The sequence below is a fragment of the Perissodus microlepis genome, chromosome 17 (assembly GCF_051167445.1).
Source record: "Perissodus microlepis isolate ML-2025 ecotype Zambia chromosome 17, ASM5116744v1, whole genome shotgun sequence".
In the NCBI taxonomy this organism is placed as follows: Eukaryota; Metazoa; Chordata; class Actinopteri; order Cichliformes; family Cichlidae; genus Perissodus; species Perissodus microlepis.
The window spans coordinates 26,968,210-26,989,710 of NC_140477.1; the positions used below are offsets into that span (position 1 = coordinate 26,968,210).

The window sequence follows — 21,501 nt, forward strand, 5'->3', positions numbered from 1 at the left end:
ACGATAAATTTCAAGTCAAGTTCTACAACCTACTGAATGATGATGAGGTGTATTTAATTTTTACATAGTCCTGCAGAGTCCTGTGGAAATTTAAACTTTTTCATAACAGGATAACTAAAGGTAACAAAGCAGTTTTATCTAATTTAATCAATATATTCGTTTTTTAGGGCAGTATGGTGGTGCCTCACATCAAGAAGGCCCTGAGTTGGACTCCACCATCTGACCAGCCTTTTTATGTCTGATATTCTCCCTGTGTTTCTGAGGGTTCTCTCTGGGTACTACAGCTTCGTCCCACAGTCCAAGACATGCAGTTAGTTGGGTTTGGTTAGTTGGTTTTCTCTATGTTAGCCCTGTGTCAGATTGGTGATCTGTCCAGGGTGTACACCGCCTCTTGCCTATGGTAGCTGGGATAGACTGTAGCCTGCTCGCGACTCTGATAGGGTAAAAGGAATTTGTTTTTTCAATTTTATAAAATAAAAATGACAAGGTTCTACCAGTGTGTTTTATTTTACCATCAAATCCAAAATTCAAAGTATTTAATTTACAACCACTGGCTACTGAAAAAAAAGAAGAAAATATTTTGATTTGAGGATCTTTTTTGCCCCTTGTCTTCTGAACAGTCCTTTGAATTTAGCTTTGCTTTTATTTCACACAACTTGCCTACAGCGCCGATGCACCCGTTCACTAACTGAGGGTATGAGAGGATGGTTAGATTTACAGACTGGAAGCTGTGTTTAAAGTAGTTTATAATTTGTTTACCTGGTCACACATTAGTGAAATTATATGACAAATCGACTGGGCAGATCAAGATGCTAAACTCAAGTTATTTTCACAACCTAATGATCTTGCCCTTAGTGTTTTTATATATAAACAGAAGAAAAAATACAACTTTTTATATAATCAACAAAAGGAATTTGAGAAGTAGTGCAAACAGATAAAGTTGCCAAAAAAAGCTAGTTTTGTGTAATTCAAGTCACATAATGCTTGGCCTCCTGGAATACCTTGTCTAAGGCTTTCACATAATCTTCCTCTGCATAAGCCAAAGAATGTGAATGAGCCTGACACCGAGGTAATTTCGGTCTTGATGACCAGACACATTCTTTGATTAAAATGAATACCTGAATCATGAGGTAAGGTCATCTTTTTAAATCACCATAATATCAGAGCAGAGCTTTAACTGATGATTTATCACAACAGGTTTGAATTTGTCTTTGGTCGATATTAAGCGCCCTCTAATTATATTTAAATGACTGCATTATCTGACGGTGATTGCATCAAAAGCTGAAATGTGACTTAAACGTGTGTGTGGGGGTTTTTCTGGGCATTTCTGCTTTAATTACATAGCAACAGTGGGGAGAGGGAGTAGAGATATAGTGAAAGAGACTAGGAGACAATAGCAGCAGCAAATGTCTAGACAGCCAGGAATTCAATGAGGGACTGATCGCTGAAGGCATCTGCACCCCTGTGCCATGCGCTCAACCACTCGTGAAGATTTAAACTATTTAAATTAACATGTACAAATGACAGCAGGGGAAAAGAGAGACACAACACAAGGAAAGAGGGATAAAAAAGACAATGTGAAGGATAAGGTTTCGATCAGAGGACATACACCACAGTGTTGCTGGTTTGATCTGACGCCTTAGCCGACTGCTCCAACAGTCAAAAGAAAAGCAAGCACTTCAAAGAAGTTTAAGAGTACACTGTTGGGAATTCTTAGAGCTGGAATATTGGAAATGCTTCTTTCTGTTGTGAATGGAAAATATCAATATGGAAATCCAAGCGCGCAACTTGCCCGAACTGTAGTTCTTCTGTTCAACAGTAGACGCAGGTCTTTGCTTCCATCAAACATGGTTGTTTTGCTACTACAATTCCTATCAAGTACCCTTTCTTTTTTAACATGAATGATTGCTGTTGAGGAGCATATTTCAAAATCTACCCAAGGTGAAGAATTATTGATTCTCTTTTTTAAAACCATTGCTGCTTAACAACTAATAGCACGTTATTTTTCTGCTGTGTTTTCAGTCTGTTTGGATCTGTCAAGTCGACGACAGATGGGACTAAGATACTTGTCTGCAACTCTGGTCCTAAGGTATAACTTGCTGTTGTTTCGGGACCATCTAGGTTTAAACCTGCTTTTCCCTGTAACTGGGTATAAACCTTATGCTTATACTGGAACTTGTCTATCAAGATCCACCGATTTATACAGCAGTATAGAGCTGATTGAGATGTCTGTAAATTGCAGAAGGCACGGGCATTTCTGTGAATCATAACCTAGTAGCTGGCTGGCACCTCTGCTTTCCACACTGAACAAACCGGTAAAGGAAGGCTATCGAAAAATCAACAGTTATATTATTGATACTTATTGATTTATCTGGTGTCCCTCTGTTTCACCTTGGTCGGGACTTATTTAGTCTCTTACTCTCCTCACATCGCGTTTCTGACTGAAGGATGACCAGATCTACATTATTTACTCATTCGCCTATCAAGTGCTTCGTCTTTGTGATAACAGATTAGACTGCTTGCCAGTATGCTCTTGTGCTGACTGTATAACTATTAGCTCCATTTGCTTATTTCAGTATTAGTGACTTTTTCTTTTGCTTTCATCTTCCGTAATTGTCTCAGCGCAGAAATTAAGAACGGTTCTATATGTCTAGAAATGTAATTTAGATCTTTTGGATCAATTTTAAGTCAAGCCAGAGAAAACCTATGCTGTTAACTAATTATAGCTGGCCTGCATATTCTTTACTGGCAACACTAGTTAGTTCTCATGTGCGACCACTTTGGCACGAATATCCAAACAAACTTTAGACAAACAGCAGATAGGATCTTTGTTATCTTTTAATACAAACACAATCAGATGGCAAGTGGCTGGCAGTTTACTGGTTTAATCCAATCTGACTAAAGCTCTTTGCAAAAAGATATTGAGCACTTAGAGATTTGGCTCACTTCCTCTTCAAATCTCTGCAGCGTCTACCTTTGCCAAGTACGACTGTCTGTGCTGATCTGAGCGAAGGGCTATCCTGTTAAACTATGGCTACGGTACACAAAAATGAAAACTCTGTAGCTTTCCCCATGAAACAAAACAAATGCTTTAATATTGACTTGTGCCTGGAGGCCGGTACACAGAGCTGGGTTAAAACAAACGGGACCGCTCTTGGCTGTCATCCGCGAGCCACTGTTCTGGCACGCGGGAAGAGTTTTTGTTTACCAGATGAATAAGAGAAACAAACAGCATTCCTCGAGGTCCAACTAATCCCAGCTTTACATAAATTAAAAAGTGGGGAGATATGTGCGTGGACAACTGAAAAGAGTGCAAACATGCTCTGACTACCAAGTTGACAAACAGTGAGAGACAAAAAAAGACGGTCAAGGATGGAGCAGTTCCAACAGTTTCTGTGTAGAAAACAAAGTTTGTACAGGTAGATAGAGATTTCTGTCTAAAAATAGTCTTTGATTAATTATGAACAGAGGAAGAAAGGACTTTCCCTTTCCAAAGTAACAAAGTCCCTCGAAAAGTTAGACCCAACTGTTCGTGCTTCATCGCAGGAAGAGTTGCTTTTCACTCCAGCTGTGACGAGAGCGTGTCAGTCTCAGGTCTCTTTAGTCCCGAACACTTCTGTCTTGTTCCTGTCAGCGTGAATGATCGCTACTCCGTCCGTGTTGACAGAGTGAGCACTTGCCCCTGAACTAACCTTGAGGAGTTATTGTATATGTACAGTTTCAAACAACTTCCATTTGCTAAGTGATTGATTACCTGTTACACCCTGACAGCCCCATGACACCATCAGCGTACACGCAGAATCACAACTTCAATTTACCCAAAGGGGAAAACTTAAGAGTCTGAATCTGATAAGTGTGTCTGATAGATGGACGCCTGTGTCATGAAAAAACAGGAAACAAAAGGAAGCAAACAGGAGCAACAGATTCAAAGAAATAAGAGTATATGCATGTAGGGATGGGTATCGAAACCCGGTTCTTGTTGAGAACCGGTTCCCACTGTTTCAATTCCTTGGAATTGTTTGCCATTTTTGCAAACGATTCCCTTATCGATTCCAGTCGCCCCGAATCACGTCACCACGTTGCGGAGCGTCATTTACCTGGCAGGAAACACGGCGCCTAAGCGGCTCAAACGCTCAAAAAGTTTGGTTATACTTTACGAGAACGGGTGACAACAGGGCGACTTGCAATACTTGCAAAGTAGATATTTCATTTAAGGGAGGAAACACTACGAATATGTAAAAGCATTTGCTCACAAAACACGCGATAACCTTAAATGAATGTCGTGTTTTTAATTCCGCTCCGGACTCGTGAATCTCAACCCAGCAGCAGCGGTAACGTTTGCACGTCCTCTCCCGTTAATGCCGCAGGTAAATAATCAACTAACAGTGCATATTATGTTAGCGCGATCTGCCTTATTACAAAACCTGCCATTACTGTGCGTTTAGGTGACCATGATGAGACAGAGGGAGTCTGGCTGGCGCTCGCTGGCAGTTCTCGCTGCAGTCTACCGGTAGCGTCTCCTTTTAGTCCAGGATAGACGAATGTCACCGAGCAGCGACTAAGTTTGTGGTCAAAGGCTTGCACCCATTTGCCACAGCAGATGCCCCCGATTTACGGTAAGTGAATGTGTTTAATTGTAGGCAGGGACATTACTGGATATTCTTGTGTAATTGCTACAGAATAATTTATGTTATACTTTGTTATTGCTACAGAAGAATATTTATTTTATTATTTTACATTTACAATTTTTTTCCTGGGGACCCTGTGACACCTCATTGAAGAGCCGTAGGCTGGATCTCTTAAGATCTCACTGTTGGGTTTGTAAGGCCATGTTACTCCTAAATTTCTATCTTGTTCAAAGAGAAGATATAAAACAAAGTTCTAAGCTAATCGACCTTAGTGTTCTCCTTTTTAAAAAGAATCGATAAGAGAATCGATAAAGAATCGAATCGTTAAACAGAATCGAAAGTGGAATCGGAATCGTGAAAATCTTATCAATACCCTTCCCTATATGCATGTGTGCATACCGATTAGGCTCAAACTCGTGTTTTCCAAGGGTACGTGACCAACTCAGATTATTATTCTTAAGGCAAATTCAGCCTGAACTAGAAGCAAATTATCTATAATCAAACTTTATTTGCTTACAGCTGATTTGTGATCACCTCTAGCTAACAAAATGTCCTGTTACCCTGTGTGAACTTGTTTCTTTGCCTCCTGTATGAGGATGATAAGTTTGACAAACCTAAAATTTATAATGTTTGGCATGTTCTTGTTTGGTCTCCTCTCTGATGTCATGCTGTCGATGATTTCTGATTTATCATTCTGCTATTAATTTGTTTGTGCCCACATGTGTCCTTTTTTTAAAGGGACACTATTTTAATTAGGTTTCTTTTTACATTTGATGCTCTGGCCTTATTAATTGATTTAGACTGTTTTCTTGTGAGTTGTCCAGTTTTAGAGCCATCAGTTATCTGCCCTCTACATCTGGGACACCACTGTTAATCCCATCGGGATAGCACATGTCCCGATGGAAGACATCCCATCAGTTCAACTCTGACTGCACAGACATATTTCTGAGTTTGTGTTTCAAATTTATGAGCTGAATTCCGAATTCAAGTAGTTAGTGTGAATTTCATTAATATTTTATTTCTGGCCTTTTTTTCTGCTTTATTGGACAGAGCAGTGAAGAGTGACAGGAAAGCGGAGGGAGAGAGAGGAAGAGGAAGATGTGCGGCAAAGTGCAGCGGGTCGGACTCGAACCCGTGAATTTCTATGTAGAGGACAACAGATTTGCAACTTTTCACACTGCTGCAGCATCATTATCACCAAACTGCACATAATGGTCAAATTAACCTCATCCTGATCTCTCAGACTGAAAGCAGACTGGCAAGTCGCTACGAGTGATCGCAGGCCCTACTCTCGTTTTAAAGCCAACCATTTCAGAGGCAAAAGACCATGGCAGCAGTGTTTTCCCCAGTGTGACTTAATGTACTGACTTCGAATGCAGTACAAGGTTATGTTTTCCCATAGAAGCCTTATGTCCGTCTAAAAACAGCTGACACCTGTGGGAATGAACAAAAGTATTTTACCAGTACAATATAATCTGCAGTATAATCATTGCTTTAACAATGTAACCGATAGTTTTAAGATGGCCTTAAGAGGTTTATGCATGCTGTTATCATATTAACCTTGTATTCCAGATGCAGTTATAACTACTTTATACATATTGCATATCTGTGCTTATTTTGAGTTGATGTTCGGTTCATTAGGGGTCTTAAGCTTCACTGGCGTGACTGTCCAGGTGATACATGCTGAGGGAAACTAGAACATAGAAGGAATTGCAATACATGCTTACAAAACACTTATATCAGGTTATTTTTAATTATCGTTTATAAGTTCATATTCTTGTATTAAGCTTTTAGTAGAGGTTCTTGATTAAAACATTTATTCAGTAGATGACATATACATAGTTTCAGTTCGGCGATTACATATATGAGAGTGGCTTCTGTCTCTCTGTCTGGTGAGAGGTCAGGAGCTAGTCGGCGAGGTGAAGTAGGGTGCAATTGTGGTTAGCACACAGACACACACACACACTCGGTTAGAGAGAATCATTTATAGGTGAAAGTTTAATCATGTTTTGCTCGGGGTTGCAAAAAGAGCAGTTTGTCGCAGAACTGCTGCTGATGTGTCAAGATGATAAGCGAGCATCCGGCAGTGACAGGAAGTACCTGCCGTGAAGACGAAGACAATATTCTTTTAAACTGTGTTAAAAGTTATTGTGGTTTTGATCTGACCTATGTATGAAATGGATCTGACGTTGAGGGGGCGTCATTAAAGTTAAGCCCTGATGGTATAAAATATATGCTTATGCTTTGGTTTGTCGAAGATCAATTCCTGTCTGCGTACAGAGCGATCTTCCCACGCGTGTATTAAATCATCGTTTGACTTCACCCGGCCGGATCAGTGTGGTTATTCTTCGATCACCTCTTGTACCCTTCCTCAATATTGAACCCTTAACACACCATAGTTATCTTAAATTCACTTCAAGTTCAAGCTGAATGTGCCTTAGAGGACAGCTTATAGCTTTAATCTGCCAACAACATCAGGTTAAAAAAAATGTGATTGGTAAATTCATGTTAGCCTTGATTATGTAGTTGTGTACATCCAATGTATGTCTCTCTCACACAGCAGTTTTAAGTAAGTGAACAAAACAAGCCACCATAGGATTCTCCGGATGGGGGGGTGGGGCAGGTTAAAGTGTTACACCGCTATTTCATCTCCCAGGCAGTCAGGAGTTCCCTGTCTGTTGAGAACATTAAGTAGCCTCACTGTCTCCTGATCTGTTCCCCATCCAAAAATCTCCATGTCTTCCTCTTCCTCGTCCTCCCCCTCATCCTCATCCTCATCCTCCCTGTCATCACTGTCGTCCGTGTTTGACTCGTACTCCGAGGCAATACCCGACTCGCGAAACCTTGCGAATTCCAGGCAGCCCAGAGATTTGACGTCGCAGGACAAAGACTTTACTGGACCCTCTAACGCTTCTGGACTTTTGATCTCTGGCCTGTTAATCTTGAGCGGATGAGGAGGCGAGGGGAGTCGAGGAGGTGGAGGCCCCGGGGGTCCCGGGAGGAAACGGAAACACTCCAGTTTGAGTAGACATTGGTCCCTACCTAGTGGGCTTCCCAGAGTCCCGTTGGATGATGAGAAGGCATTGCTGGTCCCGTCGCTGTTGCCAAATGTGTGCAGGTTGAGGGCTGACACCTCAGGCTTAGGTGTCGTGGGGTCGCATATCACCGGAGGTACTGTAGACCGGAAGGTGATCTCCAACAAACTGTCCTGGGAACCCACTGGATGGAGGAGATAAAGCAAGGAGATTTCAGGTGAAGCAAAAGGTGGAAAGTGAAGAACAGAGATACATAAAATGTTTTCAACCACTTTTAAAAATGAGCCTTGATTGAAATGAATCTGCCATCACCTTTGCAGGCAGAAGATAAAATGTATGTGACATACATATCTGTGAATTGTGGTAAATATAAGATTACAACTCCCAGCAAAATAAATCACTCTGTGACCAATGAATCAGTGCATGCTCGTACAGCATAAGCAGAAGAGAAAAAAACAACATGTTTCAAAGCATTTCATCATCATCACGACTGCTCAGTGAAACAAGTTTAGCAGGGTTCTTCACGGGCACACAGCACAGACCTGGAGCTGGAACAGTGAGAAAGAGATGCATTAAAGAAAGACGTCTTCAATACCAACCCAGAACAAACATGAAGGGTGACTCACTCACTCCTTGGCAGAGGACAGTAGCAGTAGCTTGTTTGGGTTCACAGCAGTTGCAGTGTTCGAGTTTAAACAACTCCATCAATCAAACATCTACAAAAACTTCTCAGACTGCTTCTACAGTATAATCTGCTTTAGATTATGTTACATACATGTTTTTTGGGGTTTTTTTAGGGGATGTATTTTTTTTTTGTCACACACACACACAGAGGGTGTTTAAAAAGTCTTATTGCAGTGGGATAAAGGACCTCCTGAACTGCTCAGATCTGCAGCACACTGAGAGGAACTGTCTGCCACTGCTGCTCCTTTGCCCAGCCAGAAGGCTCTGAAGAGGATCACTTTTTTGTTTTGACAACTTCCTTAATTTTTCATGGATTCAGCCAGATGTTGGGATTATTCCTTAGAGATTTTGACCTATATTCACCTGATGGCATCACATAGTTGCTGGAGAATTGCATCATGTTATAGCTATGCTCCTGTTCCACCGCATGCCAAAGGTGCGCTTTTAGATTAAGATGCGGTGGTTGTTTGAGTGCAGTGAACTCATTGTCATGTTCAAGAAACTAGTTTGAGATGAAGCTTTGTTACACTGTGCTGTATCTTACTATAACCTTAAAGTTATGTTTACCTTGAAGACCTTGATGGATGAAAAAACAAATGTTAATGGATTATTAAAATGGCACCTAGAAAGTTTTATAAGAATTCATTCAAAACTTTTCGAGCTGTCATTTTTACAGACAGACACGCATGCACGCAACCGCAACCAGAAACATAACCTCCATAACCTAGACTCAGAGCAGTAACTTTAAATGTTTAATAACACAGAGTGAAACAGGAACTCAGCTGACTTAAGGTGATAAAAATATTAGCGGCCACCAGTTTTAACCCTCAGCCTTTTAGTAGATTTCAGATGCTTCACATTCACAGTTTCACATCCACAAGATTTTAAGAAAACTTGACCTCTGCCTTTTGAGGTCGAGGTCACTAGGATTCAAACTGGAGATCTGCGATTTTCAGTAGTTATGCTTTTGGTATTAATTTGAAAATCCTCGTTTTCAGGTTATCGGAGTCACAAACCTGGGTGCCTACGCTGCCCAGCAGTGGGCTATCATGTGGAATCCATGTGCAACACCCTGCAGATGAAGTTCAGCCACTGGGATGTTAGCTATGTGTGTGTTTGACATGTCAGAGCATGTTATGAGAAAGTTCTTCTGCTGTGTGATGCGTGAAAAGACGATACAATTGCTTTAGTATAGCGCTTTAGAAAAATCTCTTTCATTTGAACTCAGCTACGTTTTTGAGTAAGTCCACAGAAAAGTGTGTGAATATTAAAATATTAAACATCCACCAACACGCACGCATGCACGCACACACACACACACACACACACACACACACACACAACCCGTTCAGCTATCTTAGTGAGGACCTTCATTGACGTAATGGTTTCCCATTAACCCTAACCATTAAAAATGAATGCCTAACCCTAGGGTAACTAAACCTAACCATAACCAAATTGTAACCCTGACACTAAAACCACATTTCCTCAGGGGCATCCTCACAAGTGACTGTTGGTTCTTACAAGTATAGTAGAATGCAGATTTCGGTCCTCACAAAGATAGCTAGACAGGAACAGACACACACACACACACACACACACACACACACACACACACACACACACACACACACACACACACACACACACAGTCTCAACAGCAGATGAAACGGATGACTAAAATTGTGTGGTAGTGAGGGGGGAGACATGGAAAGGACATCTTATACTGGACACGTCTGCTTTTTAATGCTTTTGTGCGCCGTGTGTTGCTGGACGTCTGCTCTGCATGTCTGACAATGATGTGTGTTGACCTAGAGTGTGATGTAGAATTACTAATGCCTTTTTTCTGCCTCCGTCATGCCTATTTTTCACTTTTTCTCGTCACTGTCATTGTACATTTGCTTGTTTGTCACGGCACCTTTGGTGTGACCGAACAGCTCTGTTCTGTGAGATATCTCACTCACAGCTCATTCAGTTGAGCTTTTTCCCATATCATTTGCTTGGTAGAGTTTCTCTTTGCCTTGGTTGTACATTTTTTTTCCACAGCAGGAACGTTGTTAGAGGCAAGGGACCGATGAATGTCTAAATGAAAGGAATTATTTGGCACACAGTTTTCTGCCTGGGGATATAATGTTACCTTGAAACAGAACAATTTACAACTTTAAACCTTGTATCGAAATGTAGATATAAAGGAGACACATCAGAGGACATGACTTGTTTTGACCAATCACCTAGTCAGCATGATCAAAGGACCCTTGACACTTTCCTCCAGTTTTCTCCAGTGAAATATGAGAAGAAAAGACAAAACATTCAGAAACATGTATGTTTGTGTTAGACTATGTCATTGACATTAAACTGGCCCACTTCTGCTTGCACCGTGTAAAATTGATTTGCTTTTAGTTTTTAACAGCGACTAATGCCACGTTCCAGTTATCTCTTGGATGCTGGAAATCAGGAGTAAGTTTGTGCGTTCTGGTAGGATAGCTGGAAATGTGAGGAAAAACAGGATTTGCTTCGGCTTTTGGAAAGGTAGAGCGATTTATGCATCACTAACAATACAACATAATGCATGTTTTTGTGCTTAAGAACACCACAGCAGCACGTTCATGGATAGAGCCTGGTCAGTGCTCTGGATTTGGCTTATTTTGTGAGTCACAAGAGTGCATACACAACAGTGGCAGTACAGATTAAAAGATCTTTAGTAAATAAACATATACTGTTAATTTGAAAATCCTACGTTGCCTCGTTTTCGGGTTATCGAATTCACAAACTTGAGTTAACGTGCCGCTTGCCAGCCAGGCAGCGGGGTGATGACAATATCCTATGAGCCTTTTACAGCTGAGGGGTAAAAATGAATTAACTATGGAGGTATTACAATTATTATTTATCATATAGATTACTACTGTGTTAATTTTATGTTTGTCTTTTAATCCCAGTAGATCAGTGGCTAGCACTGCTGCCTCACAGTTTACAGTTTTACCGCTGTTTACCGCCACCATCTTGGACTGTTAACTCAGGATTGGTGGGGCTGCTCCGACTTTCTGAGTAAAAAATCAGAAGGAACCTTCCAGATTAAAATTCTAACCGGGAATAAGAAAATTCCCACTTCCAAGACCTGAAAACGTAATATTTCCTTTACTTACTGGAAAAAATATATACTATATAAAAATAATATAAAACTATATAATAAATAATTTAGATCTATAGCCCACAAAAATACATGAAATAATGTGAAAGTAAAATTGTGCATGGCCAGATAAATATAAACCCCCTCCAGCTAATTTCTTTAAAAGTCTTTAAAAGAAAGCGGAATCAGACTAAAAGCAGGAACCTTTTACTTCCTTTTACTTCCTGGGAGTAAAAGTCTTTGACAGTTTTAATGAAAAACTGGTTATTTATCATTTTTTTCCTATTACATTCTATATGTATATTGTGTTTTATAACTATTGTTAAATACTTTAAGGTCTCTATATATTTTAGAATTATATTGAAATTTAAATATGCTTACTTTGTAGTATATGTTTGCAGTGTGTGCATGCTGATTATTCTCTATCAGTGAGAAACATCCAAAGCCTGTTAAAATTAATCAGTGAAACTTTATGAAAACTAAGACTTGAGCTCAAAGAACAACACAGCAGTCTACACAGCAATTAATGCATTAATAAGATACTATAATGCAAAGAACTATTTTCGTGGACACATCTGAAGGATGAGTCTGCCTTGTTATAGTTAAAGAATTAAAGTTACATTTTGTGTAAGGGCCAAAACCGAATTGAAACCAAAAGGCTCCCGTGTGCTGTGTTTTTGCAGCCTATCATCTAGATCAGAGATGTCAAAGGCACTGCACATTATGTTCACACACTTACAGCCCATGTTAATGTTGAGTAGGTCAGACAAAGAAATGGTGCTCTAGTAAAACAGAAATCTGTTGCTACGGCTGTTTGGGCTTAAACTCTGAGATATAATTGCCTAAAGTTACAGAACAAGTTGAGGGAGCATCACATTTTCCAAAGCTGTCCGGTCAAACAGACTGAAGTCTCTGCCAGGCTGATTTTTGCCCTCGGGCCTTATGCTTGACACACCTTGCTTTAGATGTTGTGTCTTTTCCTCAAGCAAGAACTACAAACTACATCCCATTTCCTACTGACTGCCAGCAGAGGCTGATGCAGGTCACAATTTACACACTTGCCCGGTGCAGCCTGTCTACTCTTGCCCTGTACATTCAGTAGATGTGTGAGCACTTTTATATCATCAGAACATTTCTATTTATGTAAAGTGTATTATACAGTATGCATGTCTATAGGTCCACTCACTGGAATTTGGTCCAGACATTTTGGTCTCCAGTTCCTGGATCTGTTTAACCAGCAGAGAGATGTGCTGCAGCAGGTCTTTGTTCTGGAGGAGCAGCTGGTGGACGCGAGCCTGGGCCTCCAGCCGAGCCGTGGCCTCTGCACTCAGCTGGTCCTTCAAGAGATGGACCTGCAACAGAAGATGTGAGGGGTCAAGAGTCTGTTGACAAGCAGGGAGAAATGGATTCTCTGTAATGAGCGAGGCAAACCTAATCCAGCTCACAGAAACATTTTTTCCCAGGTTGCTCCTCTTATCTGAATTCCCCAAACAAAACAAAGCACCGCATCCCAGTCTGTGTGAAGACCAAGGCCAAACTGTGCTGACCTTACCAACACAATTTTCTCGTCTGAGAAATCAGCGGTGCGTGCTGTTTGCCGCAAATATTTCTTTAATGGCAACAAGAAAATACAAAAAGTTCATTTACATGCTTTGAATGGGTCCGTGTTGCAGCTTTTCTGAAGCTAATGACATGACTCAAGGTTGTTGTCATAGTAACGCATCTGCCTTTTTTTTCCTTTTTAAATGTCTATGCAGTTTTCCAGGAGCGAGAAAAGTAATGACAGTCAGAGGAAGAGGCTGAGAGATTTGACAAGCTAAAGAGAGCGGAACAAAATGCTGATGCATCTCCTTCCCCCAACACAGAAACCACTGAGTCTGAGCTCAACAAGAAAACTAGAATCAGTCAAACACCACGAGGGTAACAGCTTAAGAGACAGGGTGGACAGATTTTTATCAGCATCTGAATGTGCAGTCACTGCAAGTATCAAGCATGACATCTGGCTCTAAAACACTAGGCACACATGAAAAGAAGCCCGACTACATCTGAGACTGAATCCTTTTTTGTTTTGTGGTATATTTTGTCCTCATGTCATATACAAGTTCATTTTAATTACCCTGGAAAAGAGTGGACTCAAATTAAATATACTGCTTGAAAAACTTAAACGAACTCAGACCTCAATATTGGAAAAAAAAAATCATGCTGCATATCTACACTTATATCGAGTGTAAGGTGTTAGGAATGAAAGGGCGACACATTGTTTGATGGAAACGAAAACGATCACCCTACAGATTCAAAGACAGGTATGTAAAGCGATAAAATGATGTGGCAGGTTAGTCCATTTTGCAGGTGGTCCGAAACATAACATCCCAGAGGTGTTCTATTGGATTTAGGTCAGGCAAGCGTGTGTGGGCCAGTCAGTAGCATTAATACCTTCATCCTACAGGAACTGCCTGCATACCCTCACCACATAAGGCTGATCATTGACATGAACCAGGAGGAACCCAGGTCCACTGCACCAGTACCTAATGGCAGTCAGGGTGCCGCTGGCTAACCTGTAGAGGTCTCGATATCCCTCTGTGGACATGTCTTTCCAGACCATCACTGATCCACCACCAAAACATTCCTAATGAACGATGTTGCAGGCAGCTAGGGCTGCCACAAACGATTATTTTGATAGTCGACTAGTCACCGATTATTTTTGCGATTAGTCGACTAATCAGATCATGCATCCATTGGACGTAAAACGTACAGCTTATTGCACCAGCAGCATCTGCTCTTACATAACTATCATTAGCTTACAGCTTTAAGTGTTTAAGTTATGTGCTAACTAAAAATAAAGACAAGATGATAGTTTATTAAATTTAAATCAAATTTGCAGATTGTTTCAGTGGAGTTTAATAAACTCAGCCGTCTGCTCCTTGCTATCTAAAATATAACAGGACACCGGAGTATATTCTCGAGCATCTCACATTTCTGATAATCAGCTGTCTGCTTGACGTTTATTCAGCTGTGTAAAAACTGTAACTTTAATCTCAGCCAAACCGATTTACTCAGGAACAAATAAAATACTGAAAAAAAAGCCAAACAATAACATTTTTAAGTTATCTAAGTGACTTATATATCATGTTTAACCTGAGTAGTGAAAGACGGCGGTGGGTTTGAAAACGATTTGCCGGGAGTCCGGTGTTCTCACGGCTCTAGTGAGCCTTTCCCCCGGCTAGCTATCGAGCTAGTGGGTAACAGACGTCTCCGAAAACGTCGGAGCGCTTTTGAAAATATGTGGTGCCTTGATAAACTGAGAAGATATTTGAGGTTTACACAGCTACATTCTCGCCTGAAAATATGTTAAACGTTTATTTTGTGACCCAGAAAGAATAATAAGAGTAATATTAAAACTAACTAGCTGCCGCCATTGTTGGAAACTGAGCTGGGCTGCGCTATGAATTCTGTTACAGAGCTACTTCTTCTTCTTCGGGGTTTAACGGCAGCTGGCATCCTTGTACATGCAGTGCTGCCATCTTCTGTTTCAGTCCGTTATTACACTCTTAAATCCTACTACTTATTCCTGTGTCTTTTGTGATCTTACAAAGCTTCAAACGACGTGTCGACTATTAAATCAGTCGTCGACGATTTTGATAGTCGACGTAATCGTGACTAGTCGACTAATCGTGGCAGCCCTACAGGCAGCATAATGTTTTCCATGTTTTGTAGCTCTGGCAGTGCTCATCCTGTTCCTCTTGCACAAAGGGGCAGATACTGGTCCTGCTGATGGGTTAAGGATTTTCTACGGCCCTGTCCAGTTCTTCTAGGGTACCTGTTTGTCTCTTGGAATCTCCTTCGTGCTCTTGAGACTGTGTTAGGAGACACAGCAAACCGTCTAGCAATGACACATATTGATGTTCCATACTGGAGGAGTTGCACAACCTCTGTAGGGTCCAGGTATTGCGTGATGCTCCCAGTAGTGACACTAACCCTAGCCAAATGTAAAACTATAGAATTAGTCAAAACTAGTCAAAAACGGTGAGGAGGAAAAAAAACATCAGTGGCCGCCACCTTTAAAACCATTCCTGGTTCGAGGGTTGTCTCATTGTTGCTGCACATGTTGTTCATTTCATTAACACCAAAGCAGCTTGAGAGTGATTAACAACAATATCCCATAAGTTTAACTGACTCGTTTATGAATGTATAAATCTGCAAAACAATCGTCTTTGGTCTGGCAGAATATAATACCATACAAAAGTACACAATGCACTATAATAACTTTAAAGACAGTATTAAAAATGCCAGATCAACACTGTGTTGCTTTCATCAGTGGGCTCTCTGCTTTTATGTATTCAGTTGTATCTTTTTTATATTTTTTTCTGTATTTTGGCACCGTTTTGTTTATAAACTGGGTTGAATTTTAGACTATATAAAAAAACTACAACAAAAACAAAAACGATGGATTATTATTTCCACTGAGAGCTTGGGTTTTATCACAGATGAGAGAAACGTGGATAAAATTCTTGTAATTAAAATATACTCTCATGAAATACAATATGAACTTTGAGCCTAAATACAAAGTGGATTTGTCTCCAGTTATGTGGGGAATGTAGCTCGAGTGTGGGCCATCTTCTAGTAACTACACCGATTGTGAGATGAGAGGCTCAGAGGATGTGAGCTTAGGAGATGGCAGCGATTGATCGATCGCACCATATTTTCAGTGTGTTCATTAATTAAAGTTGCACAGGGAAAGAAGAACAAAACAGCAAACCAACTAAATCATCTGAGCGTTTTTCAGTCAGAAGCAAATGAAGTAATCAGCGAAAGTCTTTGGGGATTGTAAAGTTGTTTTCAGTCTAAGATTTTGGTGACCACTTTCAGAGCTCTTCATTGGTCACATTCCTCTTTATAGTGCTGTTAACATTTACATCCATACGCCACTACTAGGCCAGCTGACTGATGTTTGTTGGTGGCACCTGGGTCCAGATCAAAGACAAAAGGAGACGGTGCTTTTGAGTTTCCGGCTCCCAGGATGTGGACTTTGCTTCCGTTGGACTGGAGATGTGTGGAGACTGCTGGCACTTTTCAAAAGAAGCTTAAAACCCACCTGTGCAGGCTTTCTTTTATTTACTTTGATCCATTTATACTCTTGTAACTGGTGTATGTCATTTTATACTGGAAAACACAATATAAATAAACCTTACTTGCTTCCTACATGTGGAATCAGTTAGTACTTTGAAACATGTCGCCTTTAGATGTGGGAAACTGTGATGGGCAGTTTTTTTAGTTTATTTTTTTACCAGTTTCAGACCAATTTTATTACTTTTTTTTTTTTTAGCTAATTAAGCATGATGAAATATTCCAGCTTTGACTCTACTTTCTGATACTTGATCGCCTTCTATTAAATTATCTAAAAGTTTTAAAGAAAAAAAAAAAAACACCCAGACAGAACATTAGTGATAGATGCAATCTCTTTGTGCTGTAATTACAGCGGCTTTATCTTTTATTACAAGACGAATGGTGCTCGTTTGGCAGCTCTGATCCTCATGTAACCTTAATGCAACAGCCTGCTGTGGCCCGCGAGATTAAAGCACACACTCGATTTCAATTTAAGACTGAACGGCTCAACTTCTTTTACACTTTGAATCGGGGATATAAAAGGAGAGGAAGGGGAGAAAGAAACTGTTCAGTCGGTGCACAGATGTCCGCACACACACACTCACACACTCTCATAGCGTTTATAGCAGCAATGACTCTCCGTTCTGACTTCAAATTACTCTCCAAATCAAATGTTGGTCCCACCTCCCACCCTGTTCTGCCATCTCCTATCCTGAGCACGTATTTGCTTTCAACAGTTTCAAAGGAGAAATTCTCAAGGTTTCAAATCACAAGAATGGTTCAGAAGAGGCCCAGTGTGTTAAAGGAGACCACTTATTAATGATTTTCTGACAGCAGAGGCGACGTGGCTCTCAGTAATTTGATTAAGCTTAACTCTGGAGTTTGAACATGGTCCAGCGGTGCTTCAAACATCAGCTGTTTAACAGGCAAAAAGGAGCCGAACAAAAAAAAGGGTGAAACATCCTTTTACCCAATAATTCTGCACGGATGTGGAAAACGTTTTAATGTTAAACAGCGACAGTTACGTGGTTTCTTGCCTTTTTAATAGCTTCTTGTCAGTGTACATGTAAGAAGCTTAATCAATACCAAAGTGATTACAAGCCGTTTCCCTTACAATCCTAGGAAACCAGCTGGGGTGAAGGGCTCACGGTGTATTTTCAGAGCAGTGTGAATGACAGGGCCTCATGTGGAGGTGCAAGTTACTGAAACTCCTAATCACTCCTTAGCTTCTAATTTGAGCTTGATGCGGTAGCGCAGCACTTGTTACCGTGGTAGCACGAAGGCTCTTGGCTGTTGACGTCAATGCCTCCATGTGTCAAAGAAAGGAAGGAAAAAACTCTACAAAACAAATTGTAATTAGAGTTGGAACAATGTACCAAGGCCATTCTAGCCCCTATGAAACTACAGAGAAATCCTCTATTCACTATTGCATTTGCAGTGCTCGTGTTGCAGGTTTTAATGAGAACACAACAAGCTCATGTACCGAGGTCCTTTATAATATTTTGTCTAACTTTAATTCTTGCTTGTCATGACAGCAAAACATTTTTAGCTAATTTTTTGCAGATGCTCCAACATCTGACCAAGTGATAGCTTTTTGGTCATCGATGGCAGTCATATTTTGTTAATGGTTACTGTTGCTGCTAATCAAACTAACACATAAGTTAACCATCACTTATGGTCATGAGCTTTGGGTAGTGACTGAAAGATTGAGGCTTCAGAAAGAAGTTTCTTTGAAGAGTGGCTGGGTTCTCACTTAGAGACGGGGTGAAAAGCTCAGTCATTCGTGAGGGACTACAGCAAAAGGAGCAAACTGAGGTGGTTCAGGCACCTGATAATGATGTGTCCAGGAGGCCTACTAGGAGAGGTATTATGGACATGTCCTACAATGCTTTTAATTTAATGTAATTGTCTAGTTATTTCTGTTGTAAAGTTGAGTGTTTTGACATGCGAGGCCATGAGGAGTGACTCCCTGTCTAATCCTGGTTTAAGCGCCCATTCGAGGAGCTGCAGGTTCTGCTTTTTTAAAATTTTACACAGAGATATGGTCTTTGGCTTGTCTTATTATGGCTCCGTTTCTACATTTTGTGCGTCGTTTTCTGTTTTCTCATTTACTCCTCCTTGCTACTTTTCTGCATTAGACTGACTCATCACTCCTTCGTCATTCTAATGAGGAGGCAGTGGGGCGGAGAGATCCATCCCTCCTCCTCTCCCACATTCACTGGCCAGACAGTGTCAAGGAAGACGGTCATCTACTTCCATTATCCCCGTACTCCTCAACAAACAGAGGTGATTACAGATTGTGTTCAGCCTCTGAAGAGCTCATTTGTAAAGATAGACACCCTGATGATGACTGTGGTGGTTTAATTTACAGCAGATGGGACCCCATCTTGAGCTATGGAAGAGAGGAGCTTGACTCTGACTTGTGCTGCCCTGCTGACAACTCTAATAGCACATCAGCCACTCCTCCGTGGTTTATACTGAGGCCTTGGCCACAAGAGTCACATTTGTTCTGAAGCTGCCCATTGTTAAATGTCTCACTGAGCTGCAGTGGCTGCTAAAAGGACAGTGAATAATTCAATATAAAAGCTGTAGTGAACAAATAAGATAATTCAAATAATCGAGGAACAAAAACAATTTCTTTTAAAAGTCAAAGCTAAGCTTTATCATCTGGATATCTGATCAAAAAAATGTCTGAAGTGGCGACACAAGGTTAAACTTAAACTTTATTCAGCAAACTCTCTGAAAACAAAACTGTTCCCAGAGATAAAATGTAAAAATAGAATTGAAAATAGATAAGATGAACAATAACAAGCCCTAAGTTACTACGGCTTGACCTCGAAGATTATTGCCTTTTGTTCAGCGGTGCGCCTTTCTGTCTGGCCACCTGTAGTTAGTTTGATTTGCTTTCCATTGTTATACTTAAAGTGAACTGTCACTTAAGCAGCATAGGTAGTATTTATGAATAATGGAACACATTTTCCAGTTCGCAGATGTGTAATTACAGTCAGTGTTATCACTCTACCTGTGTATATCTCTTACCCTATGTGTTGGCCTTCTTTCACAGATTTTCTTTGGCCATTTTTGACTGAATTGGTGGGCAATATTGTGGTGAACACTGTTAGGGTCATTACAGTATTTTTTAAAATAATGTGTTTATGGCGCAGTAACATTAACCCCCCAAAACCGGTGGTCGAACAGTGACTTCATTTAGCACTGTGCCTTTTGGCAACAGACTAGTTGTGGCAACTAACTGGTCTACCCTAAATTGAGTGTGCAACATGCTCAGGATGTCATTTTTTATTGCAAGGTGATTGCACAGATTGCCTGGTGGAAGGCAACCTGTCGCCAAACATTCAAAGCCTGACTCCGACTCACTTGCAGATTGGAGACGGTTTGCAAATATTTTCCATCTTATGAATGCGGACAGATTATCGGCACGTTGCAGTCAGAGTCGATCTGTGCTGAGTGCAAATCATTTTCCGATGTATCTCTTTGCTATAGGGGACTCAACTCAACTGGTTGCCAATTCATTGTATTCTGGTTATATTCTTATAAAAAAAGCAAGGTTGCCTAGCAACTATGTTGTTTTCCAGTTAAATTGCTGTCCTGTCCACGGTCGCCCCTCTTTGCACCCCCGTCACTAACTGCGAATAGTCGTAGACCTGATCCCCATCTTTAAAGCGACCATTTCAAAGGCAACAAGATTGCAAGTTAATTCCACACAGTTGCAATAATTTTTCCTGTGCTGCAGTCTCCAGACACTGTTTTCCCCACTGTGGCCGCAGCATAAGCTACACACTTACTTCTCGAAGAAAGAGACATTTGTCAACCTACTTGCTGCATTACTTTCATGTTACTCTATAAAATGGTCTGAGATGCACTGCCACATAATTAGCAGTTAACAATATAAGCTTTAGGCTACTGTCACACATCCCAGCACAAATCCCTGTCTTAACAAGGACACACACGCAAGATCTTTCTTTTGCTGTTCAAGTGCTTCACAAACCTGACAGCAAAGCTGGTGAAAACCAGCCCTAAGAGCACTTCATGGAAAAATGGAGGCTTGAATAATCTCTCCTTCTGTTGCCTGTTGAAAACGGGGTCAACATATACTGAGCCCTGATATTACTAGCTTTGTGTTAGCATGGAAACTTTGGCGATGCGTTTTAGTGGCAACAGACTGTTATTTGATGTGTTTGTACTTTACTGCCACGTTTTTGTCCTTTTGTAAAATTTAAAAAAATGACAGATAATGTTTATATCTCCACTCCTCAAAGGTTATAGGCTGCTTGTTCACTTTTCTCCTCTTTCCACATAGAACAGATAACAGAAATGCATTAGTCTGGAACGTATTACCCTGAACAGTGGCTGTGAATGCGGAAAATAATCTAGGCAGATTACGTTCTGTTCAGAGCCACTAAAGCCTGAAAGCTATAGTGCAGTAATTTAATGCTACCTGTCCTGCTTAGAAATAGGGGTTCACCCTGAATCTGAACTCAGTCCTGGACCCTACAGAAGAGCCACGCCCATTAGAGAAGAGAAGGAAATCTTACTCTATTACCAGAGAGTGTATGAATCATAGTAAAGAAGGCATGAATGAAGTGGCAGAAAGTGCAATGCTTCCCAGTAATGGAAAATAAATAATTTTCATCAGTTTTTTAGCATAATATATGGAACATTTATCAAAGTAGTTACAGTCTATTCAGTTTGTAGAAAATGCTAAATGGATGGAAAACTGGCTTAAAGGTTAGTGTTCTCAAATTTCACACAAACTGGTGCAATGTGACATATATGAACAAACAGGTTGGCATTTCCTTTGTAAATGCTCAGCAAAGGAAGGACGGGCACAATCAGCCAGGCAGAAATCCTGACAGAGTGACAATTCACCTGTGGACCACAAACGCGGTATTTTGGAAACAATGACGCT

At 40.7% G+C, this 21,501-nt stretch overlaps 1 protein-coding gene across 4 annotated transcripts in view; it reads right to left on the reverse strand.

The window, feature by feature from the left end:
- The window catches only part of LOC146369785 (carboxyl-terminal PDZ ligand of neuronal nitric oxide synthase protein-like), a 242,441-nt gene that overhangs the window by 30,329 nt on the left and 190,611 nt on the right, over positions 1 to 21,501 (reverse strand). For 3 of the 4 annotated variants that reach the window (XM_084909585.1, XM_084909586.1, XM_084909584.1), the window contains exons 9-10: positions 12,658 to 12,823; positions 7,671 to 7,847 (exon numbers count right to left, since the gene is read on the reverse strand). In XM_084909585.1, the coding sequence (XP_084765711.1) occupies positions 7,671 to 7,847; positions 12,658 to 12,823 (343 nt within the window). Of the gene's footprint in view, positions 1 to 385; positions 7,848 to 12,657; positions 12,824 to 21,501 lie in introns of those variants that run through there. The other variant, XM_084909587.1, reaches the window with a different exon arrangement.